General features: G+C 35.3%; 1 protein-coding gene across 3 annotated transcripts in view; it reads left to right on the forward strand.

Moving 5' to 3' along the window:
* Positions 1–26,385, forward strand: part of GPM6A (glycoprotein M6A) — a 369,495-nt gene that overhangs the window by 172,047 nt on the left and 171,063 nt on the right. The window contains exon 2 of one of the 3 annotated variants that reach the window (XM_010384077.1): positions 16,541–16,599. The exons of the other annotated variants lie outside the window; for them this stretch is intronic. Coding sequence (XP_010382379.1) covers positions 16,563–16,599 — 37 coding nt within the window. The 5' untranslated portion in view covers positions 16,541–16,562. The remainder of the gene's footprint in view (positions 1–16,540; positions 16,600–26,385) is intronic. 3 annotated transcript variants of the gene reach the window in all.

The following is a 26,385-nucleotide window of genomic DNA, read 5'->3' on the forward strand; positions in this document are numbered from 1 at the left end:
TTATTATTATTTTGCTTAGTGTATTTCAAATGCTCATCCACAGATTGGGATTTAGATATCAATTAGGGCCACAAAAGTACTAAGTTTTTTAAGCAATTAAGCTAATTTTATTAACTAATTAAAAATTATTCACGAGGGGATTGAAGAGCGTTTGTAATATGAATACTCTTACAAACATAAATATTTTGTTTGTAAACAGAAGAATCACTCTGTAAAGAATAACAGTTTTCTTCAGACAACATAGTGAGATTGTCATCTTCTTCGTTTTTTTCTATTTCAGGAACAATTAAAATACAATTTTAAAATGAGGTCATGGAACCATCCAAAGTTCAAACACACAACAAATTCAAAATATGTCCCCTGCTAAATTTTGGACACAATTGCTAATTTGAAAAACTCACGTGCTTTCAAATATTTCCATGTGGTTTCTTAGCAGGCTGTATCTTGCCTTCTATCCTGACTAATAACTGTTACAAGACAATTCTACTTGTTGATAAAATTTGTTTTGGCAGACCTGTGGCATGAGCAAGTGTAGAACTGATCCAGGAATTGCCAAACCAGATCAGTCCACTAGTCTTTCAAATTGCATATACTGACCTCTGAGAAATCAGTATAAGAATATACAATGTTTTCGGAAAAAAAAAAAAAAAAAAAAAACCTATTTATAAATACTCAGGATAACATTATTTTCACAAAAACACATTACTTCATCACTCAGAACAATATACAGTTGATTTAAAATCTGATATTTCATGATCTGAGGCCTTTCTCTTATCTTTTCCTAGTTTATGGAAGAATAAATTATTTGAACTGACACCACGTTTGAGGCCAGAGAAAGAAGCAGACTAATGTTTACTGAGTGCCAACCATGTCTGTGCCAAGATTTGTGCTGAATGCATTTGATCCTCACCAAATCCCTGATGAATAGGTATTCTTTTCCTCATTTACGAATGGGAAACAGAACCTTAAAGAGGTCATGGAGGATGAACAGGGCTGGCTGAGCTGCCATTTGAAACTCTGATTGCTCCTTACAGAACATCATGCGGACCAAACCAACAGAGCCTAGAGAATGGCTCGAAGGCTTGTGCGTGATGAGAAATAATCCAGCTATTTGTTCTCTAAGCCTGTTGAATAAATAGCTAATTGGTTTGCACCCTTTCCAGCCTGCTTCATAGAAGCAGTGTTATGATGAAGGGCACAGGTTTAAGAACCAGACCTGGGTTCTAGTCCCAGCTCTGCCATTTACTGGCTGTTACCTGGAACAAGTCACTTGTTCTGTTTCTGTGTTTCTTTAGCTGTGAAGTGGGGATAATAACACTATGTGCCTCACAGGGTTATTTTGAAGATGAATGAATGAAAGTGCAGATGTAAATGCTAAGACCTGTAGTTGGCATATATAAGCTCTAACTAAACGTTTTGTATTATTACATGAGTTATATCAGGTGGTCTTACTGAGCTACTAAGTATAGCTGACATTTTTTTACCGCATGCATGCTTCACTCTTTCCTATTTAAAATGGCTATAGCTACATCATTTTTGTATAACATTTTATATTATTCAAAGAACTTTTTCATCTTCTGTCATTAGAGAATCTACTTTTCTGAAGCTCCATTTTCTTCGTCTGTAAAATGGCTTTAATTAATGACACTTACTTCATGGGCATCTTGCAGGGATAAAATGAGATCGTGTACCTAAAACACTTAGTAAAGTATTAGGGCACTTGGTGCCCTCACCTTGTGAAGTCAGTGAGGCAAGTATTAAGTTCATTCTGTATTTGAGGAAGTAGATAAAGAATATCTTCACCCAAAGTCATGTAATGGGTTAGTGGTACATCTTCACACACAGTGGAGTAAACGGACAGATTACTTGTTAATAAAGAAAGAAATCAACATTAGAGCTCTTTTTTTTTTTCCTAAAAGGTTAGTGATCTCTCCATTTTCTTTTGTGCCTGAGTTGGTATACATGGACAAGCTGGTTGTAACATGAGTTTATTAATAAGAAACTCAGTAAGCTCTCTTTTTTGAGCCATGAGAAACTTGTTTTTGTTGACTTACAAAAGGTGTTTTAAATTTCACTGCACAAATTGCATGCTTCTGTATTCACTTCTCTGTGAACCATTCAGAGATGGCTGATTATTACCACCCTCTTCTACCACCCCAGTTTTCCGTTCCGTCTTTCATTTTATGTATAGCAATATTTACGTCCTTTAGTGAATGTATCAAAAGTCAATATAATATTGAAACTACTATATTAACAACTCAGAAATGTGCAATGACCACATGATAGTATTACATTTAAAAAGCAGTGTTTTATAATGGAAAGTGTGATAGCTTTGGAGTCACATAGACCTGTGTCTCAATCTTGTCCCTAATTCACAATACACACACACACACACACACACACACACACACATACACACACGTGACTGAGGGGGGGTTGGGGGGGAGAGAGAGAGAGAGAGAGGGGAGAGAGAGAAAGAGATTAATTTCTGCATTAGGTAATACATTGAGGTCTTCTAAACCTTATGTTACAGATCAGTGGCCAATGGTTTTTGAGACTAAATGATAAGAGGCAGTTTTTTGTTTGTTTGTTTGTTTTGAGACAATGTCTCCCTTTGACACCCAGGCTGGAATGCATTGGCATGAACATGGCTCACTACAGCCTCGACCTCCCAGGCTCAACTGACTCTCCTGCCTCAGTCCTCCAAGTAGCTGGGACCACAGGCTCACTCCACCGTGCCCTCTAATTTTTTGAGATGGGGTTTTGCTATGTTGCCCAGTGTGGTCTTGAACACACGGGCTCAAGCAATCCACCTTCCTCGGCCTCCCACATTTCTGGGATTACAGCTGTGAGACACCACACCCAGCCAAGACATTTTTTAAACTAAAATTTGAGAATCTTTTCAACTTGACTTGAAAATGTCCAACTTGAAAATGTTGTGTTGCACCATATGAAAGCAATTACAAAAGATCCCATCTGGACAAAAAGCACATTCATGACCACTGCTGATTGCTCAAGTGTCTCTCTCATTGTCTTCTTTCCTCTCGAACGAATAATAAAATTCTAATAATGACCATTTCATAGTAGAGATTTTTGACATATTTTTATTATTTTGGCTATGGATGATGTTAAAGATTGACATCATCTTTAGGTTGACCACACAAGCTAACAGAACCCCTAAAACACTCGTCACTGCCTCATTCTGATATATTTTCATCATTGCCCATGTAAGAACCTGATATTAGCTCCTTAATGTATTTGTTTATTTGGCCTCTTACCTTCCTCTTTTGAAATCTAAAGACCATGGGAGCAAGGACCCAGTAGATGTGTTCATGGACTTGCCCTATAAATTAGATTTACATCTGGGCAATGGTAAGCACTCAATATATAATATGTAATCAATGAATTAATGACTGAAAGACTATCACTGGGCAGGATTTCTTTGGGCATGTTGCATTTCCTCTTAAATCAGTTATTATAAATTCTGTTTGATACTACTCCCATGATATATACTTTTGCTTTTAAGATTACTGCAACCCAGGTTAACCTAGTACCTGTAAAACCTAGTACCTGTAAAAAAATTATCTGTAAAACCATGGCTTGTGTGATTTTAACATTCATTCTGTTTTTTAAGGATAATGGTTTTAAAATTTTTAGTTGATTTTAAATTTACAATTCAATTTATATTAAAGATTCTTTATGGGCTACAAGAGGTATACAAGAAGAGATGCCTCAAAAAGTATCTAGAAATTTATACTGGCATCCTACGCATTTAGCTACAAGTGTTAAGACCTAAATAAAGACATCTTTTGAAGATATGTTTACATCACTTTTGTAGGAATTGATTAGTCAACATCTGTTTACTTTTTGTTTACTGAGTCATTTAATGTATTGGAAACAGTGAACTTTTGAGCGACTTTTATATTCAAAGTTTGCTTCCTCATAGTTGTAGAACTTGTGAAAATATTTTGCTTGTCTAATACCTTTGCTTGTCTTATACCTTGTAAAATACCACTTACTCTCAGCATTGTAAATAATAAGAAAAAAATATATGCTTATCATACAGTGAATACCACACAAATACTTGTTAAATATTAGTGAATAAGAAGAGCTGAACCTAGCCCCTGGAAAGCTGGGCACCTCCAAATAGGTCTAACCTCAGTCTCATTTTATGAATGGTAAGGGAGAAACAAGTGCAGCTTATGATTTCTGATGCCAGTGACAGGCAGGGGAAATGAATATCAGATATATTGAAATATTAAAAATAAAAAAATGTATGATACCTGGCAAATAGGAGCTACAGACAAATAATATTGAAATTCAGGAAGTCAGATAGAGAGAGGAAATAAATCACATCTACCTTAATATTTGCAATAGTAAATGCTAAAGAGAGGTTTGCATTTTGTCCAGGACAGCGGCAGCAGGGTGCTTACTGCTTACTGGAGCACACCGCTGAAAACCGTGAAGAACACAGTGGATGGAGTGTGTGTCTGCCGCACAAGCACAGTGCAGTCAAGTGGTGTTTGCAGGTTCATTCGAAAATAACAGTGTGCACATTGCAGCAGAGGAACTTCTAGGATGTAAATTACTTGAGTGTATCAATCTTCCTGGAGCCATGGTCTGGCCAAATATCTATCCAAAGAGACCGTATGTCAGGGCCAATAAAACATCCTTGAGAAAATGTTTTCTGGGTATTTCTAGAACACCCCGGATATGGGCCTATTTGTTTTCTCCTTAATGGAGAGTAGATCACAATCTAAGGCCTCTTGCTCAAAACTGACAAACTCCCTAAAGATTTCAGATACCTAACACACAAAAAAAGAACAATGTGTAAAATCATTACCTTTCTCTCAGAAGTAAGAAAGAAAGGGCCTTTCACCTTGATTGCCCATTGGTAGAAGCCCAGTGCTCCCGGCCTTTTTAGTCATTAGTTCAGATGTGTTGGGCAAGGCACTTTGAAGAATGAGAAAAGTTGTCAGTCTGAGTTTTCTTTTTTGAGATAAGAATTTTTAGGTTACCTAAAGTGATCTCTGGAAATGTAAGAGTACACTTTAATGTATTTTTTCATCCACAGAGGACTTGCAATCTAACGTATAAGCAAAAATACCAAAATGCTTATGATAAAGCTGAGAAAACTTGAGTCTTGTTTTTCCTCATCAGTTCTCTATGCACCATATAGTGTAATCAGCTTTTTCAGAGGATATCTCCTACCATCTGCATCTGCAGTGAGATTCAAAGCAACAATTTAAAATCACTGTTTCAAAATTCAGGACTTATGACAAGCCACTAGTTTTGCATAAAGTTGTATTTACACCCCTCCCTCTTGTCTGTCTTTTTCTCTCTCTTGCACTTATCTATTTATTTTTGCAAGATTGTCATTTGCAATATCCAATATGATATATGAGGCTAGGCTTAACTGATATTTCTTAATTGTTAAATATTGATTCAAGTGAATGAAGCAAAAAAACTCATCCACTTTTCAGATAAGTTATAACCTATGTTCATTGTCGTTAATATAACACTAAGCCTTTACTTAAAACTGAAGAAATGCTGACATGTGTTGGCTAACAACTGTGTTAATCAAGTACTGAATAGCTTATCTTTTGAGTGATATAAGTTTAGTATTAGGGGAACCAAAATTCAAATCTCAGTTCCTCATTCACCAGCTGTGTAGCCTTGAGAAAGTTGCTTAACCTTTGAAAGCCTCAATTTCCTCACATGAAAGAAAACTGTCTCGCAGAGATGTTGTGAATATTAGAAAAAAATTATAAAAATTGCTAGCCCAACGCCTATAACATTTTAGCTGCAGTTAGTGGTAACCACCTTATTATTGCCAGTTTTGTAAAATTATTAAGTTTTGTGATAATTAAAATAATGTTGTAATTATATTAAAAGTATCAAAAAGCATGTACAGAAATGAGAACACATGGACACAGGGAGGGGAACATCACACACCAGGGCTGGCTGGAGGCTGGGGCCAAAGGGAGGGAGAGCATTAGGACAAATACCTAATGCATGCAGGGCTTAAAGCCTAGATGATGAGCTGGTAGGTGCAGAAAATCACCATGGCACATGTATACCTATGTAGCAAACGTGCAGTTCTGCACATGTGTCCCAGAACTTAAAGTAAATTTTTTTAAGCCAAAAAAAAAAGAAAAAACAAAAAGCATGAAAAGAATTGAATAAATTATCTCAAATACCACTTTCTAGAAATAAGCACTCTTAACATTTTCCAATAGATCTGTATAGGCTTGTTTCAATGCAAATGTTTATGAACATTTTTAACTACAAAAGGGTACTATTTATACTGCTGTTATATACTTCTATCACTTTATTATGAACAGCATTTCATTGTTAATATAGATGAATTATATAATCATTAACTGCTATATAGTATTCCCATTTTTGGATGTACCAAAATTTTTAATAAATGATTCTCCTAAAGTGGACAATTTTTTTAAAAAGCATTATTTATGTTTAGAGAAAAATAGACAGAAAAGGGTAAGATTTCCAATTAAAAGACGTTTTCAAAATATTAAATTGAAATTAAAGCAATTACATATGATGACCAATTCTCTGTTTGGGAATGCAGAGTTTAACATCAGAAAATCTACAAATGCAATTCTTACTTTAATATATTAACGGATGCAGTTTATGTAATCATCTTACTTGATGGAGAATAAAACATTTTTTTCTGATTCAGTACTGTATAATAAATGAATCTCAGAAATATAGACTAGAAGGGAACTTATTTAAATGGATAAAAAAAGTCTACCCAAACCTACTACAAATAACATATAATAGAGAAAGCGTAGAATCATTTCTTTTAAAATCACTGCTCAATTCAACTTTGCAATGGGGACCCTAGAATGTACAGTAAAACAGAGGAAATAAATTAAAATATATAGATTGGACAGAATCTCATTTGTTTTAATTCAAATATGTCATTTTCTACATAGAAATTTTAAGACCTATACATTATTAGAACTATAGGGAGAGTTTAGCAAATTTGCTTCTTATATGACTAATTTTTAAAATCCGATAATGTGTTCCTTTACTTCAGTCAAAAAAAGGACTTGAGAGATTTAGTATAAAATATCTCTAAAAGAAATCAAAATACTTAGGAATAAAAACACAAAAATATGCAAAGCTCCTAGGGAGAACATTTTAAAACAGTCTTAAAATAAATGAAAAAAAGTTCTCAACATATGGAAAGAGATCTCATGTTCATGGAAAGAGATTCAATTTTGTAAAAATGTTAATTATCTTTCATTAATCTATGAAGTTAATTTAAGTTCAATAAATATAAGTTCACCTCCCCCTCATTATATTTCAAAGCTGATTCTGAAATGTATATAGACAACCAAAAGTCAAGATTAACTAATGCACTGTAAAAACATATATGTTAGATATTTTAATTGCTATGGAATTCATATTCAGAACTTACAAATAACATCTATAGAATAATACCAAAAAGCAAACGATACCGTGGGAAAATGAGTGAAGGGCATGAATATGCACTTCTCAAAAGAGGAAAATCATTGGCTAATAGCATGAAAATGTTCTCAACTATATGAGATACTTAAGGAAATCATATTAAGATATATAATTAATACTGATATAAATTAAAAATTTATCTTTGTAACATTTAAAAATTATTAAGTATGGAAGATGTAGAACAGTAGGATTCTCAGATAGTTCTCAGGGAAATTTAAATTGGCACAAGCAGTTTGAAGGGCTTTTTAACACATGTATTATTGAAGGCACACATACTCTCCTACCCAATGATTCCACACATACACACACCTCAGACTTCTAGGGAAAATTTTAAATGTATGCACTAAACATATATAAAAATATTCATTGTAATTTTTTCCAGTTATTTAGAAATTAGAAACAACATTAAATGTTTATCAACAGATCTGCATATATCATTAAAAGATTGAAGAAGAAGTTGTGAAAAGAGACATAAAAGAAGATATCCTTGATATCCTATGAAAACCTACAAAACAGGCCAGGTGTGGTGGCTCATGCCTGTAATCCCAGCACTTTGGGAGGCCGAGGTGGGTGGATCATTTGAGGTCAGAAGTTTGAGACCAGCCTGGCCAACACGGTGAAACCCCGTATCTACTAAAAATATAAAAATTAGCTGGGCGTGGTGGTGCATGCCTGTAATCCCAGCTACTTGGGAGGCTGAGGCAGGAAAATCACTTGAACCCAGGAAGCAGAGGTTGCAGTGAGCAGAGATTGCACCACTGCACTCTAGCCTGGGCAACAGAGCAAGACTCCATCTCCAAAGAAAAAGAAAAGAAAAACCTACAACACAATACTAACTATGGTGTATATACACATCTGTATACACACACACACACACACACACACACAGACACACACATTAAATTATAAGGACAACATACAGGAATAAAAACACTCCAGTCCCAAGTGATTGTTAACAGGAAGTAGAGCTGAAGAAGATATAAGGAAAGGAATGTGATTAGAGAAGATGTATAATCGGCTTTATATTTTATTTTCTATGTTGGGTGGTAGTACAAGTGTTTATTATTTCAGTCCGAAAAGTTAATTTAAAAAAAGAAAATAAGAAGGAATAATAACTGTGCATAAAATCCTAATGACTAAATTGTGGCATTGAATAGAGTTTGAAGATCAGAGATACGTCCATTGAGTAAAGATCTCCATATTTCCGCTAAACTGCTTGGATGATAATTGCATTTGTTGACGAAAGCTATCAAGCATGTCAGAAATCTTGACAAACTTTCTCTACTTCAACTCCCTATAGTAGTTTTACTCTGAAATCATACTTTTGTTGATTTATTGCTGTTTAAAGTGAGTATTAATATTTTTAACTTCAATCATAAGTTCTTTGAGTATGAGAATCATTTCTTCAACTTTTTTGTGTGTCTCTCACAGCATCTGGCAACATGTTGGGCAAATGGGAAGCAGTTAAATGTTTTTGTTTTTGGATGGATACAAATATTCATGTCGTAATAAGACTTTACAACCAGGGCCTCTTCCTACATTAAATGCCTTTGGGTCTACTGCTTATATAAGTGTAGACAGATATCCAGGTGGTTCAAAGAATGGGCTTTGGGACCAGAATTTCTATGTTTAAATCCCATCTTCACCACCCTGTTACTTGCTACAAAGAATTTAATCTTTTTGTCCCTATTTCCTCCTGTATCAAAATGGGGACAATAGTAATTACCTGACAGGGCTGTTGTGGTGAAGGTTAAATGGGATATACACTTTTTAGAACCTCAGAACAATGCTTCACACATGTGAAGTGCTGAGTATAATTGTCATTAATAATAATATAACTGCACCTATCATACTTCGTTCCAACTGTTTGTCTCTCTCTTCCATATTTGCTATTAGCTCTGTTAGAGCAGGAAACTGCATCTGCCCTGTTCACCTGGCTCAGCTTCAGATACCTAGTAGTCATTGAATAAATGCAACTTGAGTGAGGGAGTGAGCTATAAAGTTTATTCTTTGGTGAGCTCAATTTAAAGTAGCATTTTTGTGACCACAGAGAATCAGCTTGGGCCAGTTTTTATGATCTCTTTCTCAATTAGTAGTAGTGTTTGGATTTTGAGTAAACAGAGGTCACTACTATTTTCCCATGGCATACCTTTTAACCCATCATGCTTTCTGCTATGTTTTATGGAAAACATAATTACGATGAAAAGAGATTTGGATTACTCTTGCTTTCTGGCATTTTGGAGAAAACAAAACTATTTATAAGTTTTAAAATTTGGATCACCTCTATGGTTATAGGATTGCATAAGTACTTAGAACCGATCTTTCTAGAAAAGGGTAAGTTTGGCCCAAAGAGTGTCACTCTTGAACTTTCCTGTCTCCCCTTAACTGTAATCACCATTTATGACAATACAGCTTTCCCTTCCTAGAGGAAACAGGAAACACAATTAATATTTCCCAGCTCCCTTTTTGTTTTGCTGGTTGCTCTTTGAAATATCTCATTATCATTCTGCCATCAACTGCTGGGGAATGACATTTGTTACAATATGAACATGATATGTATCTCCCCAAGTTATTATAAATTATGTTCACCCTCTAAAATATTTTGTGGAAGCAAATAAACATAAGGTAAGTGTAAGCCACTGAGTTTTTTCATTCATTTATTTGTACATCATTATTGTTTTATTCATTCATTCATTCATTCATTCATGCATTCAACAAGTATCTATTGAAAGCTTGCTATGTTCTTGTCTTGTGTGAGGGGGAAAGATAGAGGCCATTATCTCATGGAGCTTATAGGCTGCAGGCTGGGGGGAAGAGACATATATATATATGTATCTCAAACTAAATATATATATATATACACGCACACATACATATTGCAGACTATATCTATATATATATTGCAGACTTTGAGGAATAGCTCTGTAATGTCATGTGATATGAATACTAAAAGAGGCCTATGCTGTCGGAAAAGTTTTGCCTGAGAATAACATTTTCCAGCTGAGATCTGAGTAGATCTAGCTATCTGAGGGTGAAAGGAAAAGTGTTTTAGGAAGAAGAAACAACGTTCATAAATGGACAATTTTGAGAAATTAGAAGGAGATGAATGAATGAACAGCAGGGGAAGGTTATGCCGAAGAGGTGAGCTCCTGCCAGGTCATGTCCGATCTTTCCAGTCAGGCTAATGAGGTTGAACTTTATCCTAAGAACAATGGAAAAGCATTCACCAGTTGTAAACAGGCCTATGACATACTCATGACAAGAGCCCTGGTAATTATGTGAAAATACAGTATGAATAGATTGGAGAAGAAAGCTCTTGGTAAGAAAGAGCCTAAGATATCCGAAAGGTAATTTCTTGGGAGTAAATATTAACGGGTTTGCCATTGTCCACCTTTAGGCTCCAATCTTATAGAGTACAAGCTAGGTCTTAGGAGTGTCTTCTTTTTCAGTACTCCAAGTAAACCAAGGAGCAAGACTCAGAATTGGATATTCCAGCATAGGACTACCAAATACCTCGGGGACACAATGTCTAATAAATAGTAAAAGAGTTTCCGCCCATGCGCCCAGATGTTAGTCTATTACGTGTTCTCAGCAGAGTACATCTCCCTCCCCGTAGGCCTTCATGTATTCACTTTCAACTGTTTAGAAAATCTTTTCTTTCTCCCCAGCAATCTGCCTTCCCCTTTTTCCCATCTAATTTCATTTCCTTTGGGTGAAAGGTCACTTGCTTTGATCAGGTCAGATCAAACTATACCTTCTAGGAAACCAGAAAAACTTTTCCAACGATCAAAACTAAATATAGGTTAGATATCCTTGAGGTAGGCTCATGTGGCATCTAATGCATTGTTATATTTATTCGGTAGCACTTGTCATTCAGCATTGTGATGTTTGGTCTGTCTTATGCTACTAGGCTACATGCCTAATTAGGGCAGGAGTTTGTCTCATTAGTATCCCTTTTGCCTACATCGATTTCCTGTAAGAATGCTTAATAAACACTTTTACAATTCAGAATAAAAGGAAATAAGGTAATGATACCACTGTGAACACTATGATCATTCTGTGAATTGACTGCTTTCTATGATTATATAAGTCTGAAGAATGTTATGGTCATTTTATAATGGACGTTGCAGTGTTTGTGGTGGTTTTGACTTTCTTTAAGAAAATGTTGGCCAGGTGCAGTGGCTCACGCCTGTAATCCCAGCACTTTGGGAGCCTGAGGTGGGCAGATCACAAGGTCAAAAGATTGAGACCATCCTGGCTAACATGGTGAAACACTGTCTCTACTAAAAATACAAAAAATTAGCTGGGCGTGGTGGTGGGCGCCTGTATTCCCAGCTACTTGGGAGGCTGAGGCAGGAGAACGGTGTGAACCCTGGAAGCAGAGCTTACAGTGAGCCGAGATCGCACCACTGTACTCCAGCCTGGGCAACAGAGCAAGACTCTGTCTCAAAAACAAAAAAAGAAAAGAAAATGTTATGGAAGTCTGTTTCTGACCTGGAGCTTAGAGTAGCAGACAAAGGGGTCCTTTTTCTCTGTCAAAATATATGAAGATCCCAACTCAGACATTTCATTCTAGAGATAATGCTAATTCTGTGTCTGAAACATTTGAGGTAGAAAAAAAGGCAGTTTCTAAATCGTGTTCTTATCTGTTAGTCCTATGCACTGGGCTTGGTTTTCATGATCTTCTTTTCCACATCTCTCTGTACTCTGACCCAGGGACCACGAATGTTTTTCCCCTCACTTTTTATAGTTAATGCTGTATTTGGAACCACAACTTCCTTAATCTGTTAACTCTACTTACTTGTCTATATTATGAAAATTGTATCACAAAGATGACTGTATTACATAATAGAGGAATATGTCAATATTTTCTCAGTGTATATGATAATGTGTTTATCCGTAAAATAAGATCAAGTGTTAAAGGCAGCTCCAAATTAAGATTAATTAAGAAAAATGAAAAAGAATTATTATGGTTTTGGATTGAGTGAGCTCACACAGGAAAAAGTAATATACATTATCAACATTTCTTAGACAGTATTTGAAAGGGAAATCTGGATAAAAATATAATCATATTTTTAACCACTTAGTTAACTTATATTTGTTTTATTTTATTTTTTAGAGGCAGGGTCTTACTCTGTTGCCCAGGCTGCAGTGCAGTGATGTGATCATAGCTCACTGCGGCCTCAACCTCCCAGGCTCCAGTGATTCCCCTGCCTCAGTCTCCCCAGCAGCTGGGACTATAGGTGTGCACCACCATGGCTGGATAATTTGTTTTTTAAAATATCTGTAGTGGCCAGGTGTGGTGGCTTATGCCTGTAATCCCAGCACTTTGGGAGGTCGAGGCGGGCGGATCGCCTGAGGTTGGGAGTTTGAGACTAGCCTGACCAACATGGAGAAACCCCATCTCTGCTAAAAATACAAAATTAGCTGGGCATGGTGGCACATGCCTGTAATCCCAGATACTCGGGAGGCTGGGGCAGGAGAATCACTTGAACCCGGGAGGTAGAGGTTGCAGTGAGCTGAGATCGTGTCATTGCACTCCAGCCTGGTCAACAAGAGCAAAACTCTATCTCAAAAAAAAAAAAAAGAAAATATTTGTAGTGATAAGGTCTGTCTGTGTTGTTTAGGCTGGTCTCAAACTCCTGGCCTCAAAATGTGTTTGGATTACAGGCATGAGCCACTGCATACGGCCCATATATTTTAAATACATGACTAAGAGTAGAGTGGGGCAAATACAATATGATACAATGGAAAGAATATTAGATGAGGCATTTCAGTCCCCATGAGGACATATCATTGCTAGTTATTAAGGTTCATATAGTATATTTTATAATTCATAAAGCAAATCTACTGTAATGTCAAACATTTTTCTTTTCTAACTAGTTTAAGATGCTGGAGGTTCAAAATATTTTTACTTCAAAGGAGATACAAATTTTAAAAAGTAATCTTAAAACCACCATTAGCAGCAGCAACTTGGCTAGGCTTTGTGGCTCACACCTGTAATTCCAGCACAAGGTGGGTGGATCACCTGAGATCAGGAATTTGAGACCAGCCTGGCCAACATGGTGAAACCAAACCCCATCTCCACTAAAAATACAAAAAACCAGCTGGATGTGGTGGTGCATTCCTGTGATCCCAGCTACTCGGGAGGCTGAGGCAGGAGAATCACTCGAACCCTGGAGGCAGAAGTTGCAGTAAGCAGAAATCGTGCCACTGCACTCTGGTCTGGTCTGGGTGAAAGAGCGAGACTCCGTCTCAAAAAAAAAGAAAGAAAGAAAAGCATCAACAGCTCAGCTGCCATCAAACAGGAGGAAGGGGAAAGGGGGATTTTTTGGGGCATTTTTAATGGGCACAGAGTTTTAGTTTGTGGAGATGAAAAAGTCCTGGGGATAACTGGTGGCCATGGTCACAGAATGATGTGAATGTACCTAATGCCACTGAACTACAGATTTAAAAATGACCAAAATGGCAAATTTTTATTGTATATTTTGCCCCAGTAATAAATACTGAAAACCTACTGACAGGAGATTGCTGTGAGGAGGCTATGTATGTGTATGCGTCTCTCTTCATTCATTTGACAAGAGTCCATTTAGACTGGCTCTGAGGACTTTTTTGCATATTTTAAAAATTAGTTTAAGTTGATATTGGCTTATGTTGCTAACAATTGTCACATGAAAAAGCCTGTTTTAGACAAAAGTGAATGATTATATGAACGTGTTCTGCTGCAAAATTTCCAGAAGAAAAAGAAATCATGAATATTTTAAAAACTTCCTTTCCGTCTCCTTTCCCTCTCTTTTGCTTTATATGTGTGGTGAAAAAGAAAGCTATGAATTGAGGCTTATTTCTCAAGATGCTGAAGATACTCACAAAGGAACAAAGTAGGAAGGAAAATTAGCTTCTAAGATCAGAACATCAGTCAAGAAATCAACACACATGGGTTCTAAGACTTACTTGGTCATTTATTATACCAGTCTCTAGGTGTCTGTGAGTGTCAGGTTTTTTTTTTTTTTTCCAACATAAAGTGGGGGAAAATTATGCTTTTTCCTTTCGATTTGCAATGGGTTGATGTATGTAATTATGTTTTAAAGATTGTAAAGCGTTCTAAAAATGTAAGGTGGCATTATTGTATCTACTGGCACTACAATAAACAATTGCTTTCACTAATGATTTCCATGGTATAAAATGAACGAAGAATCTAAATGAGGAGCGTTGCTCCATTCTGTGTTGATTATATGCCAGGTTATGTCAGCCTAGGGATGAGTTGAAGCAGAGAGGCTGCTACAATTTGGCTTTTTGATTTCCCTTATGGTTTCTCTCTCTCAGTCTGTGCACTGAGCAAGCAGCTCTCTCAAAAACCCTTGAATACAAATAGATATATATTCAGAAGAGATAGGTTTTGAGTTATCTGAACTCCAGTTATTTTTGGACAAAATTCATTTGAAAAGAGAAAATAATAACAAATGATAATAAAAGTAAGAGGACTAAACATTCATTTATGAGAAATAAAGTGGAATGCAGTAATTGTGTTTCCTCTAAATAGTTGCTTTTGTAGTATTTAGAGGGTGATGTGCAACATGCTACTGGCCTGCTTTAAAGAATGCATGTGAAATACAAGCTGTAATGCAAGAAACGTATGCTATGGATAATGAGGATGTGAGTTATTTTTCATTAAAGCCAAAGAGCTGCAGTTATGTCTGTGTGCGTGTCCTTGTGTGTCTCTCTGTGTGTGTGCATCTGTCTGTGTGTGCTTGTGGGTGTGTTTCTCTCCCTCTGTGTGTGTGTGCTGGCTCATTTGGAGATGGAGACAGAGGCCAGGATCCATTCTTTCTACTCTAGGAAAGGTTTATGCTCCTTGAAAGAGATACTGTTTATTTTCTTGCTATACCTTTTGTGAAGTATTGAGACTCTTGGACTGTGCCCTGTCACTCAGTAGGCTGAAGTACAAATGCTAATTTATTGCCAGACTGCAGCATTGTGATTTGCATTCCAAATCAGCTTGCAGATTCCCATTATAAATTGCTGTCCTCTTGTTTCTTATCTCAAATTTCTTCCTCCCTTACATCACTCTTTTCATTCCCTAACACTGACCTATCAAGAAATTCCCTTTCAAGAGATTCTCGTTGGAAATCAGCAGCTTTCGTGGGCTAAAATCATAACAATAAATAACAAAGACATCAATAGGGTTTTTCCTTCCAGTGGTTTTCTCCCTTTTACTTAAGAGTCATATGGCACTAAGTAAAATAATTACTTAAAACATGTATCTCTCAGGCTTAGAGCTTTATACTCACTCCTTTGACAGCCACGCTTCTATTTCTTTTTAAATCTCAAAGGTGTGGGCTTACAAGTCCTGTCTTAGTAATAAACTTTTGCAGAGAAACCCTGAGATGGTGTAATTGCATCCTTTCTTGGCACCTTAAATCAAATTAACTAAATACTTAGTGAGGAGAGAAAAGGAAAACACATTTTTTTGCAACGTATCTGACTGGGTGAGAAGCCACTGCTGCAGCATAAAGAACCGACGGGAATCTGGGCTTTCCCACTCTGGAAGTGAAGGGGGGAATTATGGGTTGGTGGTCGGCTTCATGTTAGGAGGACACCCCTCCATCTGTTCACAGCTCAGCCTGTTTCCAATTTAAAGCCCAGATTTCAATACAAACCTCAATTTCTTTTCCCCATTTTAAATGCAAAGCAAGACTTGTGAATCATAGTGTCTCTGTTCCTGGGATTCAGACCAAATTTTCCCCCAAAATTCTCAGGCTATTTGTTTGAATACCTGCTTACAGTGGTACACAATGGGCAGCTTTGAGAAGAAAAATTGATAATCTTCATGGAAGAGTAATTTGAATGAAATTACACTTGACAGCTCGTCTCCAAGCAAACAAGAGGAACGAGGGAGCCTGAGCTAAGCTCTGAGGACTTGCCCAAGCCACTGCTGTTGGAGCTTCCCAGGGAAAAAAAAAAAAAAAAAAAAAAAAAAAAAAAAAAAAAAAAACACCAGTTTTTCCAACATCTAATTGAGCTTTTGATTAATTCTGTGTACCAGATTCTACTGAAGAAAGGTAGCCATGGAAGAGAATATGGAAGAGGGACAGACACAAAAAGGTACTGTGCTAAAAAGCGTTTATTTGTAACTAAGTAATTATTTTGCAGTTTCCTTGTTTGCTTTAGACACTTGCCAGTAAGGCTAATGAATGTTTCTCTCTTGGAAGGCATTTTGTTCCTTCCTCTTCTTTAGTCTGTTCCTCACTTGCAGTAATGTCTGGCATGAATGTTGTCATTATTTGCAAATCTTTCAGATATAAGTAGCGAAATGCAGAGTCGAGTATTAGTGAGAAGAACATTGCGGTATTGTAGTGAACTATTCCTTAGACCAGTCTTTGTTAACCTTCATTTATTTCATGATTTCATGCTTGCCGAGCTGGGTCAAGGGATCCCTAGTGTGAGCCACAAATACAATATTTGGAGTTAGTTAAAAATTTGATGATGGAACCATTATGCATACCTTTGCATGGACATCTGATAGAACAAAGACCAGGACCATTATCTTTTGATTGCTGCACGTTTTTAAAACAATCTTTAAAAAATAAGAACATAAAAACGAGGATGCACTTTCGGTTTAAGCAGATGGAGCAAAAGTTCATAAATGTTCAGGGTGTATAGAAACGTTAAGATTTTCCTTTCTATATAGTTGACTGTAATCAACTTCTGAGTAATAAATGTTAAAGGAAATTTTTTGATGCATTTTTAAAGCTTGTCTAGGTATATCTGGCTGTATGAGTTAAAGTGAAATTGCCATTTTTGTAGGTTGAAATGGTCAAATATTGGTAATTTGGAATGATTCAATCAACTGGAGAATTCTTTTAATGTGTCAAATGGTAGCTTCAGAGGGAGCTAGCTTTCACCCTAGACAGGCAGCGTTTCTCTCGTCTGCTGCGGGCTTATGTAATGTCAAAGAAAATGGTCTCATTTTCTTAGGACTGAAACGGTAACACAGGTAATACTACATAAAGGTAATATTCAAGAGTAGTGTTGAAAAGGATTCAGCTATCAAAGTTAATTTCAAATGTATATAAAGGCACTTGTTTAAAAAAACTATATTTTATATGATAAAATATACAGAGTGGAAGCGCAGTATAGTTACCATATTTTTAGCTATTTAGCTATGCTGGGTTTCTTCTCTTAATGTACACACACATACTTTGAGGCATATATGGTGCACACACACACACACACGTAATAAAAGACCATTGATATTAAACATATGAAAGTTTGATATAAGCAAAAGGTAATAGATATTTCCCAATTTTAGTCCTTAGTACCCTTATTAATGATAATCTGTAATAGAAACACAAAAATCTACATTAATAGCATGTGATCTATTTTTAAATTAAAAAACCTCAGCTCCCTTTATTATATGCACAAATAGCCTAAGTATTCATCAGTGATTGTAAATGGGAAATTTTAATGGTCATTTCTGTTCTTACAAGGTATCTTGATGGACTGTTTTAATTTAGAATAAAATATCTTATGACAACATCTTTTTTGTAATATCTAATGATGATACTTATTGGCCGATCAATTTGCTTAAGGAAAGACAAACATCATTTTAAATAGAACAATGATATTCATTACACTAAATAAAACCTTGAGTTAAATCATGGATTGTGGTAACAGGTTGAATGTGTCTTAGCAAGCCTTGGTAGATGCAGGAACCAAGAAAAATGATGTAATTAGTTATGATTTTTTTTTTCCTCAGGTAACACTGAAAAGCTTTCTTGTATGGGGGTGGAGGTGGCAATGCTGTGAGGAAAGATTTCTGTCACAGTGGGTTTTTCATCATTAATATATGCACCAGTAACAGTGGTGGAAAGCAATTTTAAATCAGAAAAATGTTTAGTGGTCTATCAGTTTGTAAATATATATGAATACAATATTTATGGTTTAGGTTTCTTTCTTAATTGAGAAAAGGAAGATTGAATTTTCTTCACTCTTGATGTTCTGTTCCTCTCAACTACGCTTATGACACCTTTTCTATCTAAGTTTGTTGTTAGAAAGTTACATTTGAATCGAAATGCTCTGTCGATATGTGCGTGGGTTGTAACTGTGAAATTACTGGAGGAGCAATTTGACAAGAAGATAAAATCGTTAGAGATTTTTCAAGAGTTTAGGTGGAGAGACTTAATGATCTATCTCAGTAAAAGCAGCATTTTGTGTTCTTATCCTGTTTTTCTTAAACTGCATAGGATTTTCTTAAACAATAATTCAGATATCACAGAGTTTTCTTCCATTTGCAAGAAGTGGCTTTTCAGTCTTTTCTTAAAATTTAGACCTTGTCTTTCCTGTCACATGTCACCAAGACTTAAAATTCACATCAGTGTTTACTCATATTACCTTGCAAATTCAACTAGAATGTAAAACTGAGTGGTTTCATTAATTAATTGTAATTTCATATGTTTGAAAATAGAGATAATTGATGCTTAAGCACTTAAAGAGATCATCCATAAGAAATATATTTTTCTTCATAGTGAGAGCCCACTCCCCCCTCAAGCTTTAAAAGGCAATTGAGAATAGTCCCCTAACTGTTATCCTAATTTAAGTATATGTGTTCAGCCAGAGAGGGAGGATAATTTAAAAGTATGGGTGACTTCACCCACCAGCCATTCTGTTCAATGAGCCCACGCTTGATGTGAAACTGAAATGGGAATCATTAATCTGTTGCTCCATCAATTTCTGCCACCCTCCCCAAAGGTGAGTATCTCATTATGCTGAGGGGAATCTAGTATTTTAAGAAACATATAGTTTTTGGTAAAATATGGCCTCTAAATGAAAGCCACTTACTTCATCTTGTGTTCAGCCAAAACTGAACAGCCAAAATGGTATTCTAGTACTGAAGAAAAAAAAAAAAAAAGGAAAAAAGAAAAGAATGTTTTGAATTTGGTCTTTAGTATGGCCGTCCTAAACTTAGCATCATCTGTCACCAAAATCAAGAACCATAGTCACAAAATCATGGCAACAGGGACCCCAATTACTGCAGAGGTGTTGAGCAAAGTGAATAAAGATATTTGGATGAAGATTTAACAGGTACGCATTTATGACTTGTAGCCATGCAACTGTTTGTAGAACATTTTGCCAAATCTTAAGAGAAAATATGTAAATGATTTATGGGTCCCTAATTAGGAGTGAATTGGTGAATACACATTCAGGTTGCCAGACAAGTGGGTGACCATCTCTTTGTGGACAGCCCTAATGAAGGCCTTGCTGATTTAGGAGGGGTTTACAGAGGAAGGCTGATGAATCAATGAGTAAAGGGAGCAACAAAACTGTATAGAGATAAAAAGAAAACAACAATGGACAGAAGGAGCCAGCAGGTTGGAGTCTTCATAAATTGGCTGAACTGTTCCAAACAGCCAAAACCATGATGGATTTAATTTCTGAACATGAACATTTTGTGAAACAAGTCTCAAAATTACATGGAGTATACCAGAAAGTTTTGATCAGCACAAAAGATAACAGCCACAGCATCACTCACCATGTTTTTCTAGTGTAATAAACCAGCAGCTTATATGAGTCTGTGCTGTCAATGTCAACCACCGACTTTTCCAACACCAAAACCCCGCCTACCATCGCCTCAGTGGAATCAATCCTTGGTGACTGTCAGGGATTGGGTCACTAGTAGATGTAGATGATCAAGCTCAATGTGATCAAATGACCAGTTTCATCGTTTCAAACAGCAATATACAGACAAAGTTCAATGGTCATTGTTCATCCTTAGCTCAATAACACTAACCTATTTGTCATTTCAGCATATCTTTAGCTTATTAAAACCAGTAAGAATACATAAATGAAAGGAGAGTGTACAGGTTTATTTTGTTTTTCATATCAATGTTAATGTCCATCTATCTCACTATTCAAAATACTGTACAATTATTGTTGACAAGAGAACTCTTCATCATATACATTATACATTTATAACATGTATTACTATAAAGGAGTCTATGCACAAAAGGATATACTGTATATTGTACTTAATATACAGTATATTTAATATACAGTACAGCTTATATGCTGACTAAAAGTCTCTTCAGACATTTTTTTGTGTGTAAGATTATTTTTATATTGAAAGATGACTTTAGAACCTAACCTTTCCTTAAGCAGACATCATCTCTGAAGAAGAGACACCACTATGATCAATGAAAAAAAAAAATAGGCCGTTTTGGCTTTAGGAGACTAGGAAATATTGACCAACCTATATTGCCCGGTGATTTCAGTGCCAGACACTGGCCTAAGGACTTCACCTAAATGAACTCATTGGCTCTTCACAATAACCTTAAGTGGTACTAATGTTGAGGAAAGTAAGTATCAAATTGGTTAATTGACTAGACCCAAGTCACATAGCAGTAAATAGTAGAGCTGGGTTCAATACAATCAGAATGAGTCCAGGTTCTGAACTTTTAACCCCACTCTCTACACTAGATGTCCACAGGTGCCTGCCTTGCAGCCACACTCCTTCGAAGGACTGCCTCCCCCACATGCTTCCATTGCACTCATCAGTTATGATCTGTAATTTATGGTTGTGTTCCTTACCACCAACTCTGGCTTCTTTTTCTTTGCCAGATGTGAAAATGTTTTCAAGGGCAGCCAATCCCTGAGTGCACTAGCAATCTATGACTTGCAAGTCATGAATTGAATCCAAAATGATGAATTGGTTCAATTGGCCTTCTTTCTTGAACTGGGAAAAAAATGATTCTCAGTATGCTCTGAGGATCTCTTTATCCCATGGCAAATTTCTGTAATACCTATGCTGCCCCATCTTTCAGCTACCCTGGGTGAATCTCTGTTCTTTGCAATCAAAAGACCTCTAAATAAAACAAATCTTCAGATCCTTTTAGGAGTCTTACATAAAGAGGCTTAGGGCTAAGAAATTTTCCCTGAGTTTAACCTGGTGAGCAGAAGCTGAATCAACTGTATATTTAATGTATTAAATTTCAACTTTGACACCACTTTTTAGTATAACCTTGATGATTTTGATTTTTTTCCCTCACTGATCTTTAATTTTTTACAATTTAAATAAGTTTGTCCCCAAATCATTGCCTACCAGTAAGTACTGGTAGTATAATGTTTGGGGAACTATTGCAAAGAAATTAAAGGACAGAATGTGTGTGGTTTATTAATAGATTTATAATCCTTAATATGTCATTGAAGTCTGTAGACTAGTGGCTAAGAAAATAACAAAAACAACATCAAAGTCCTTTAAGCAGTCATTTAAGTGTAAGAATTAATAATTTGCTTCTTAGCTGTTGGCTACTTACAGACCTATGAAAAGGGAACTGGTTTTATCCATCTAGTGGACAGACTTCATCTCAGCAAATACTGTCACAAATCATCTCTTCAGCTGCCATTTCTGCATTTGGATAACAAGGCTGGAAGAAACATAGAGAATCAGATTTTATAAAGCATGGAGAAAAAATCTGTCCTAAGATTTGACAGCTGTGCTTTTACTAGCATTGTGCTTAACCTGAAGTGTCCTCCTGGGTATAAGAAATTACTTTTATACCTTGGTGTTTTCAAATGTAGTTCTATAACATCTGTCCATAGGGAAAATTAGTTATATTTTTAATAAAGTTGAATAGATATTCCCAGAACTTCTGCATTGTTGTGGTTATGTCTGCTGTGGTTTAGATATAACATTTCAGAATTTTATCATTTTATATTTTCATTGGATCAGTTGCTAATTATGGTTTCTTTTAGTGTCTGTGGTACTGTTTATCTCAAAGATCCAAAAGATTAATAATACATTTCTAACATCTTGTTAGGATGAAGGATATGAATAGATTTTTTAGAATATCATTAAAATGAGTGAATTCACCTTTTCAAATGAAAGTGCTTGATATAGTTACTTCATTAATTCCTTAAATTAAAGTTTAAATATTTAAAGAGACTAAATGAGAAGTACAGCGTGATAGATAGATAGATGTTGATAGTATTCTTGGAGTGATGACTTCTAAGAAATAGTTTTTAGAAATTAATTATTCCCTTATTCATCAGAAGACAATGACTCATGAGGGATTCATAGGATACAGGAGATAACTCCTAGTTTGTCCATTGTGAACTCCATTTTCCCCCAAGCAAAAACCCCTCCCCCACTATTCAAAATGTTTGACAGTTTTCTTTTTCATACATCGAAGGCAGACTGCCTGGCTTACTTTCAAAAATCCTTTTGGATAGCATCCATACTAACAGGTGGCACAGCTGTGGATTAGCTGACGTTATAAAAATAATTCATGATTTTCCATGTGCTTTCAAGTTGTGACCATTGTCTTGGATATTCTTAATCTAACAGTAACTTCCTTCTTTCTACTGTGAACAATACAAAGAAAGAAAAACAGAAGATAACTGATTTTTTTTTTTTTTTCAAATCATGAGTGGGAAATATAATTTTGGTCAAAGATGAGAGTCGGTTCCTTACTGGAGTTTGTTTATAGAGTTCACTAGGGAATTAAGTTATAATATGGGGAAATCTGAGGTCAGAGAAAAAAGGAAGAATGACTGTTGGCTTTTAAATGATGTGTATTAAGAGATGTCAACATGTTAGAACATTAACTGCTGTATATATCCAGATTCGTTTCCAAAAGAAGGAAAGACACTTTCTCACATTGTTTAAACTGTTTAATGTTTTTGTACTTAAATTTTTATCATATGAAAAATGATGAGTTTTAGTATACTTACCTCCATCAAAGAGAGGAATTGGATGGACTCTCCCTGAGAATGACAGTAGAAACATAAGAGATTGTTCATATTGCCTCCTATAAGGGGGTGGCCATGCTTTTTCTTAGTTATCAAGTAAAAGTGAGGCAATTAAAGCATTTTGCTAATTAGCATGTTTCATTGATTTATAATAGAACTTCCAATGTCTAGGAAACTATTTTCTACATTTTTATGGTTGCAATTAATATTCCCCGTGAGAAAGGTTATTTGAATGGTGAATTATCTATTCTTTCTTAACAAAAGTAAAATATGGGAGAAAAACTTTACACCTGTATTTACTCCCTGATTGTTGTTTTATGCAACAAAGTTTAGTAACTAATTCAAATAAAGAAATAATACATACCCAAATTTGCTTCCCCTCAACTCTTGACAGCTTTTTTTTTTTTGGAAAACAATTTTTGAGATTCTTCTACACATTTCTTGTGTTGGTGGATATCCACTTTCATTTTTAACAGTCTATACCATACCATTTTTTCAGTTCAGTTTAGTTATTGAACATCAGAAACATAATTAAGCACTTTTACTAGCAAGATTTATTTTTCAAGGAAAATATTAGTAATAATAGCTAATATTTAATAATCCAGGCACTGTTCTAAGCATTTCATTTCCAGTGTCTAATGTCAATATATCTTAACATTAGTTAATAAATATTGATTACAGTTTTTTAATAAATATCAAACGTTCTTTGACTTTAGGGTCACACTATTTAGTCAATGGCCATTGGGTTCAAACTCTACAGGAAACTAAGAGAAAATCTCACACAAACATCCAGAGAAAAAAGAATTGTCATGTAACAAAATGAGATAGTTTTCCACTTCAGTTCCAAGAAAGATTATGAGGTGGTCAGAAGGGAGAACGAGCCAAATGATTTCTCCATTTTTCTAGTTAAAAATTTATTTTTCCTATAATAAGGGCATTTAAATTCAAATTTTTGTAACCATAGACTCGACATTTGACAGGCAGTGAAGAATTATATTTATTTTTCTTCAAATACCTTTCAAAATGTCAATATTCAATAATATAATTCATTATTAAAATCAGGATTGAGCGTTGTTTGAGCAATGGAACTCTTAGATGTGACACTAAATGTGGTTTGTCCATTTAAAACCAACCATAGGCTTTGAGAATCTCTGTCTTAAAAAGTACCCTTGTATTACCAAAGCCAGTTTCATTTAGTAGTTTATTGTCTCAAAAACTTTATTTTAGTTTTTCATCAAGTTAAAAAAAAAAAAAACCCTTTTACTGTGAAAAGAATGCTTTGAATACTAGTCAAAATACTTGAGCTTAAAACATTTTAAATCTCTGCTCAACCATTCACAGTAAAAAGTTGTAATTAAGTCATAAGATCTAGAATTCAGAAACCATGCACTCAGATTGTCTCCATGAATTTTAAACAAGTATAAGTGCCAGCAGTTTTTCAGTTGACCATCATAATGAGTGGCCAATTGACTTTTGGTTTCCCAACCAGATGACTTTTGTTAAAGCCCTGGCTCGTTTTCTCCACCTTCATTTTCTCTCTAACTTAATCTGTATTATTCAACTGTATTTTTTTCAAAATCTCCATTTTGAGAATTAATTTTTTGGGGGTTTAGGTCCGTTTAATGTGAGTTAGACGTAATAATGACTAGGTAAAAGCATCTATTATAATTCCTGGAATGTAGTAGGAGTTTAATAAATGCAGAGATTCCTTCTCCACATTTCCTTTCCTCTCATCATAACACACTGTGCCCATCTGAAAAACTGACCAAGCAATTTTCCTTGAGTCAGAGAGCTGGAACTAAAGGACTAATAAGTTTTTTGAATTGTTGTAACAATTATTTCTTAATTTAATATACGGCATCTCTTACTGTTTACTTTTTTATGTATATGTCATGCCGTAGCTCCCTTCTCAAAGTACAAATCCCTGAAGGCTAAAGATTTTGTCATTTGTTCGTGCAAAGTGCAAAGTGCCCTGAAAACAAACCTATTCATAGCTGATGATGATGATGATGATGATGATGATGATGATGGTGATGAAAGGAGAGCAGGAGGAGAAAGAGAAGGAAGAGGGGGAGGGGAAGAAAAATAAGAGGATAAAGAGGAAGAAGAAGGGTTCAACTGTACAGACTAAAGAAAGAATAAAACACAATTTTTTCCCCTAAATAGAGACAGATCTAACAGAGCAGCTAAACCTGGCTTGGGAGAATTTAGCAAGGGCTCCATTTTATGCCATTAGATTAGAATTAAAAATAATTCTTTTCTTCTTTGACCTGAAATATATTCAGCAGTTTGGTAGCAGCCTTCTTGAAAATGAATAGATTTTCTTTTTTTATTATTAAAGAGCCCACACATATTTTTAGCATTCTGATTCTAGCAATGAAGTCAAATATATTAAACTGTCAGGTTCAGCAAATGGTTACTGAAACTTGGAAAATTATACCTTATAATATTTTATAATATGCTGTTAAAATTTAACGAAGTAGTTTACAAATTTGCTGACACTAGGCTTACTGTGTTCATTCATAAGAATTGATCAAAGAAAACAAAATTATGCAAGAAATAACAGTTTGAAATCCTTGAGGACAGTTTAATAAGATAAGACCTTTTATAGGATATGTTTAGTAATTTTTAAGGTAATGAATTTAAAAAATAGCATGCAATGAGTAATCAATTTTCTTTTGCCTTCTTTTAAGCTTTATTTTAATTTTTGTATTTTAATCAGTATATAGTCTTATCCAATTGGCTTATATTTTAGATGGGGTCACGAGAGAACCTGAAAACAGATCATTTGAGCTCTAGTCAACGGTATTTGAAGAGTATTTCTTTCTAACCTTTCAATGTTCATCATATTCTCCCTACAATTTCGGTATACTAATTTTTTTGATGTATTAATCACTAGTTTGTGTTTTGAAATGAATTTGTGATACCATTATTTGGTGGAACTGAGAATGAATTCTTATTAAACAACTGAAATAACTTCTTGTTTTATACGTCAGTTGTATAGCCATGCTGAAAAGTATAATCTTGAAGAAAGATAAGCTTATTTATTTAGGTGTTATTTTTACATAGTAATTTTTTTTTTTTTTGCAACGCTACATGAAAATTTAATTCACAAAGAGACGACAAGCATGTATTTCCATGATT

This window comes from Rhinopithecus roxellana, chromosome 2, assembly GCF_007565055.1.
Source record: "Rhinopithecus roxellana isolate Shanxi Qingling chromosome 2, ASM756505v1, whole genome shotgun sequence".
NCBI classification, from domain to species: domain Eukaryota; kingdom Metazoa; phylum Chordata; class Mammalia; order Primates; family Cercopithecidae; genus Rhinopithecus; species Rhinopithecus roxellana.